This window comes from Oxyura jamaicensis, chromosome 4, assembly GCF_011077185.1.
Source record: "Oxyura jamaicensis isolate SHBP4307 breed ruddy duck chromosome 4, BPBGC_Ojam_1.0, whole genome shotgun sequence".
Lineage (NCBI taxonomy): Eukaryota > Metazoa > Chordata > Aves > Anseriformes > Anatidae > Oxyura > Oxyura jamaicensis.
The window spans coordinates 23212261-23218260 of record NC_048896.1 but is presented as its reverse complement, the minus strand read 5'-3'; the positions used below and the strand labels follow the sequence as shown (position 1 = coordinate 23218260).

The 6000-nt window shown below is 44.1% G+C and overlaps 1 protein-coding gene across 1 annotated transcript in view; it reads right to left on the bottom strand.

Annotated features, from left to right (window-relative positions):
- FRAS1 (Fraser extracellular matrix complex subunit 1) overlaps window positions 1–6000 on the bottom strand; it is a 156140-nt gene that overhangs the window by 52835 nt on the left and 97305 nt on the right. The window contains exons 23-27 of the mRNA XM_035323700.1: window positions 4639–4779; window positions 4282–4422; window positions 3562–3702; window positions 3039–3309; window positions 1749–1833 (exon numbers count right to left, since the gene is read on the bottom strand). Of these exons, the coding sequence (XP_035179591.1) occupies window positions 1749–1833; window positions 3039–3309; window positions 3562–3702; window positions 4282–4422; window positions 4639–4779 (779 nt within the window). The remainder of the gene's footprint in view (window positions 1–1748; window positions 1834–3038; window positions 3310–3561; window positions 3703–4281; window positions 4423–4638; window positions 4780–6000) is intronic.

Sequence of the window (6000 nt, the reverse complement as noted above, 5' to 3'; positions counted from 1 at the left end):
AAAGAAAAGAAAGAAAAGAAAGAAAAGAAAGAAAAGAAAGAAAAGAAAGAAAAGAAAGAAAAGAAAGAAAAGAAAGAAAAGAAAGAAAAGAAAGAATACCAACAGTAAGCCAAACTGAGAGGCAGAGGCTTGAATTAACACTTCTAAGCAGAAATACGTCCACCAGCTAACACTTAAGGATGTGCTTTTGCTTGTCTTGGACTGACTAAGTCCATCTCAAAGACAGCAAATCAGGGTGTCATCAACATCATTACTCATCTTTGAAGACTCCACACAGCCTTATTCCTGCTAGAAAGAAGACGAGCTAGAGTTCACATTCCTGCTGATTCAAATTAGTTCCCTAGTTCTTCGCCATCAAGAAAGTTCAAATCCGCAGTCTCTATTGATCATAATAAACAACATTTGCCATCGGTAATACCCTGCCTCGGGATATGGGTGATCCTGCAGAGACAAAGTCAAAGCCCAGGCAATGCTCATCAGAGAGCTAACTGCTGCCATCTCACCTGAATACAACTTATCAGGGTTATTAACGATTGACAGGCAAAATTCCTATTATTAAACCTCACTTAGGTATTCTGGGGCAGTGACTGCAGCTCTTATTTAGCTGGATTTCCTACTGAGGCAAACAAGAGATTAGACTGAGAAAAGATTGCAGCGCCAGCCAGAATCAATATACATGCAACAGGATCAAAATCTGCGTTTTTCTTACACTAAAAGTCAAACTAGAACATTTCAGAAGTATGGAATGACTTGTATGGAATGTGGCGATTAAAAGCAACAAAACGCTATTTTTTACATGTAGATAAATTCCTAACTATGAAGCTACCTTACAGGAAACAACTCAAGACATTATGTACTGAAACCTGGGTTCCCCTATAGCAAATGAGCCCACGGGGAACTTCTGGCAACCATGACTAGCAGCCAGCAAGGAGCTGGGCTGGGCAGCTCCAGCACATCCACAGCCCCTGCAGCCACGTCAGAGGAACACGCACAGCTTGAGTGGGAATCAAATGCTACCAGAGGGGTGGGATGGGCACAGGTAGCTATGCTGGCCTTGAACAACTCCTTTCTGCAATGCCATGCCCTCTCCCTCCATGTGCATCTTGCACACCTCTGCATGCCTTGACTTTCAGAGGGTCTACCCTTAGAAAACGAGTCATGCATGTACTGCCTGTTTAGCACCTCTTGGGTGATGCCCCTCCACAATATCATGCTACAGATTTTAAATAGCAATAGCAGGAGATCTGGACACTTGACAGTACCATCAGCTTGCGTAGAAATGGAGAGTCGTTTAAGAGACGCACTGTAAAAAGCTTATGCTCATTTAATTCCCAGCTGCCCTAGAAAAGAGCTTTTAAGTAAATGCTCTTGACTGCCAAGACATCCCTACCGTAGGGATCAATCATCATTCAATTGCCCTGCAGTAAGAGACTGAACTAGACCATCCGCTGATCCAAAGAATAATTTAAACAGTAGGGACTCCTTAGCCCTCCCTGATAATTGCTCTGTGATTGCTCTGCTGCAATTCCCTGCACAAACAAAACTAGATGGGCCAGCTTCTTCAATCACTTGCCCCAAAGTCCACTTCTTGTGTATGACTCTGCCTGCCTCTCAGCTAAGGGTTGTGTTTAATCTGCCTGACCTGAACACCAGCTTACGTCCTGCCTAGCTGCTTCGTTATCACTGCAAGAAGCTAGGGTTCCAAACGGTACAAAAACTGAGGTTGCTTCCAAGCTTTGTTACATTACCTGTGTTGAAAATGCTTGAATGTTGACCACCAAGGGATGGGAGAAGAACTCTTGATTGCTGACCTTCAAGGAAAATTGTCCTTTCCTAAACAAGTCCCCAGAAAGCCAAAATACAGGATAACATAAATGAAGCGATCTCGCAGGCCTCAGTAATGGTATAAATATTACATATTCAGTAAAAATGATTAACCTAGCAACAGATACTTTAGCTCAAGTTTTTGCAATTATGTTTTTATAGGACTTTTTCCTGAAGAGTCACAATAGTCACAGCACGTAATAAATACCTTTAACTATGTAATAATATCCCCTCATTTCCCATTAACTAATGTTACCCACGTAGGATGGTGCTTCCAAGATTTACTGATTCCAAATGTCAGCTATTCTCTGCTGAAGAAAAATGTCACTTATCTGGCTTTGAGACAGAAGCTCCCACTCTTCAGCATTTTTGCTTCCTATTTACTCTTCAGCAGTGCCACCCCACAGCCTTGTACATCAAGTAGCTACATTTCTCATGACAAGAACTTGATGTTTCTTTGTGACTACCAGGCAGAAAAACAAAGAGTAATGCAAAAACTCATGCTGCTGCCTTAAGGCTGGGGAACGTGAGCTAACCCTTAGCATGGGAAGGACACCCCGAGAATCTTACTGTAAACAGGGGATCAAAGAACACCCTGATATATACAGGCAGAAATTTTGAGCAACTCCACTGGTATCGGTCTGGGCCAAGGCTTTACGGTGATGTAAATCAAGTGTGAAATTTGGCAGGATGACTGGCTCATTGCCTGGCAGCAGGAGAAATCTGCCTCCTTGCAACATGCTTGCAGTGTGAGTGTTGCCAGACACTAATCACCGCTAATTGTCCCCGAACACTAACAGGGCTCATGTTGCAAGCAAAGTTTTAATGGATGAATGCAGTATATGCTGGAGACCACGGTCAGTGGTGACATCGTTTGAGCATCTTCCTGACAGAAATTGTTGTAAGAGCCAGCATAATACACCGGTTTTAAATACACATCAGAGTATGCTAAAAATCAGACAGACTCCTGCACCCCCAGAGCTCAGGAGGTTTGGCAGATGGATCACAGTGATCTCTTATACCATGAACAAAAGTTCTGCACCACCTTTTACAGTATGGCACAATATCTCCAAAACACAATGATAATTTGTTTAGTAGCAGTGAGAAGCGTGCTTCACTGTAAGAATGTTTCCAAGGGACAAAAGAACACCTCTTCTCAAGATACATAAATTTTACTCAGGCAAGAGCTAAGAAAAAAGTATCAGTGCAGTCACCTGGATTTCTCTTTGCTGTGCACAAAGCGGACTCTATTCTCCTTCACATCCTTGAAGCTGAAGTGGTCGCCTTTGCTCAGCTGCACTTCTTTCCCATTCACCATCATCACTAGCCTGCCATTGGAAGGAGTGCTGTCGATATGGAACAAGAGCTCTCCTGCGTCACCATCCAGATCACGCACACCCAGTAAGGAGAGGTCTAGAGGTTTTACCCTGCCAACCCCTACTGTGAGGGTACTGTTCACGTGAAAGCTTGAGGGATGCTTGCTGGCTAAAAGAGCGAGAAGGTAAAAGTTTTACTGAATGAATGTTCTAAGTGAAAACAACCTCACTTAGAAAACCACGTATATGCGCATTTTATGAAAGAACATGTTAGAGAAAAACTAGCTGCCAACTTTCAACAGCCAACACAAAACCGCACAAAACCTGAGTTCCAAACATGCCACTGAATGAACACTACTTCTGGCCTCAAAATCCACTGGAAGCCTGCCAGCTTAGTTGCTTTCTTAGGAGAGACACTCACCTTGACACTCTCTGGTCCACTTGTTGCCAAAGAATCCCTGACCACAGGCAGGAACGCAAATCTTGTTCTTCAGAAAGGTGGTGCTGTCACAGAGGTGGCACAGGCCGTCACTTTCACAGTCCAAGCAACCAGGAGGACAAGCTGCGTTGGAGGGAAAGCACAACTCCATTGAGACACTGCAAAAACAAAGCAGCTACTGGTGTGCAGAGGTGTCCCTCAGGTCAGGATGGAAACACCAATGCTATTACTGTCTTACCTACTCGACAAAATCAAAGAGAGAAGGCAAACAGTTCAGATAAAAGAGCTGTTAAGAAATTCCTTTCTAATTTGACCAGTGTTTTTCATACAGAGGACCTGACACAATCTTCCAAGTGGAAGAAACATGCTTTTAAGTAACTGTTGTACCTCTTTGAAAAAAAACACTTTCAAATACAAATTAAAGTCCTACACAGCTTTTTAACCCACAAATACAACTGAAACATTTCTAACAATGTGTTTTTAATACTGATTTTTTACGTACAGTATGTTTACATTGAATCTCATTCCTCCTGAATTAGCCGTGTAAATGCAGATGCAGCCTGTTATTTAATTCTCAAGTTGAGTGCACTACCTCAACAGTGAGTTTAATATGTCATCAAAGCGCCTTGCAGAGAAATACCAGTGTACAGAACAGACTGCAACCCTGATCCCTCTCCACCACATCACGCTCACTTTGCTTACCTGTGCATTTTCGCTGTGCCTGGTCTGCATAGTATCCCGTCCCACATCTGTGAACGCACTGAGCGTCCAGGAGGAAAAATGGGGCTTCACAAAGGCTGCACTTGTTTGGTTGGCGACACTGAAGGCAGTGTTGATCACACCCTAAAAATCACATGTAAAGAGTTGAGCTCTTCCTACGGCTTCCCGCACGGTGCTGTAACACCCCCAAGAACCCCAAGCTCTTTTGTGTGTGTGCACTGGAGGACGGTGAGACCTGCCGCTGTAGCGTGTTTTCTGAACACAAGATGTGCACAAGCTGGAGACAGGCAGGGAATCACTGGTAGATGCGATTAGAGGTAACACACAAGAAGAACTCACTCTGACATGTGTCTGATTCCTTGTAGAAAGCTGCAGGGCACTGTTCCACACAAGCTCCTTCATGAAGAACGTAGCCCTCCATACACTGCAGGCAGTCAGTCCTCTGGGGGCCTTTACAAGCATTGCAGCTCCAGTCACACTCTGGAAGAAAAAAAGTCCAGGTAGGGTAGCTCTCTCCAGGGTGAACAGCTCACCCTGTACAAGAGCTTGTACAGTGGGATCTGTGAGCTGTGGGAATGCAAGTCCTAGGAGCAGAGAGCAAAGTAAAAACTGTTAGAGAAATACTTTAAAACAACAACAACAAAACATGATTAGTACTGAGCGTCTTACTACAACACAAGATGTGTATTTTTTTTTCCCTTCTCGGACCTAACATGTCCTAACTATGTCACACTTGAGCAGGCTTAGCCTCTTGCTCAGCAGTCAGACCTGCTAGCACTGGCACAGTTTTCTTGCCCATAAAGGATACAGTCCAATTTTAAGTATCCATGCTCATCCTCTGCCAACAAATGTGTTGCTCATAATTATGCACCCTGCTTCATCAGTCTCATCCTTTCAAATGACTCTGACCAAAAGAAAATGAAATTGTTGTCCCTCATTGTCCAAATGCCCGATTGGAAAGCAGAAACACACCAGATCCAGCTGGGATTAGATCTGCCCTCAGATGCCCTTGCACTATCTCCCTTTGGTCTTAAGCAAGCAGAGTCCCAGCCATGCAACTGTGCTAAAGGACTGCTCGGGCTGCCAACACTGCTGTTTGTACCCTGGTGGCACTCAGAGGGCTCGTACCAATAATTAATGACAGACACAGACAGACAGACAAGAAGAAGAGATGGGAACAAAGACTCACCGAGGTGAGCCAATGCAGCATGCCCAAGGCAAAGCCAGCACTAGCTTCCTGCCTCATTCCAACCCACTCAACATCAGGTAATGTCACCCCTCTGACAAACTGCAGTGCTAAAGGGAGTGGTGCCACTTAGTTAGGGCACATTCAGGTATTGACAGAGCCAGTTAGAAATGAACACTGAGCTGCCATTTGCGTTATATCTTCACGCAGTGGTGGTGGCACGCAATAAAGCCACGTTATCCTCACTTATTCCCATTATGGAACACTCTCCTTGGAAATTTTGGAGATCTGTCACACCATGTGTCTTCTAAATCACTCGAAATTCTTGTTTCTGCAGTCAGCCAGTGATGCAGTATTTAATAAGACAGAGAGAAGCAGGCAAGCACACAAGGCCCTATAAGCACTCTAAAAAAGATTTAGACCGGCAAGCTCACTCGTTATTCAGCTGACCCATGACTAAATGAATTCCAGGACCTGACCTTTGAGAAGTTTGCTGGCTCACTTACTAAATCGTT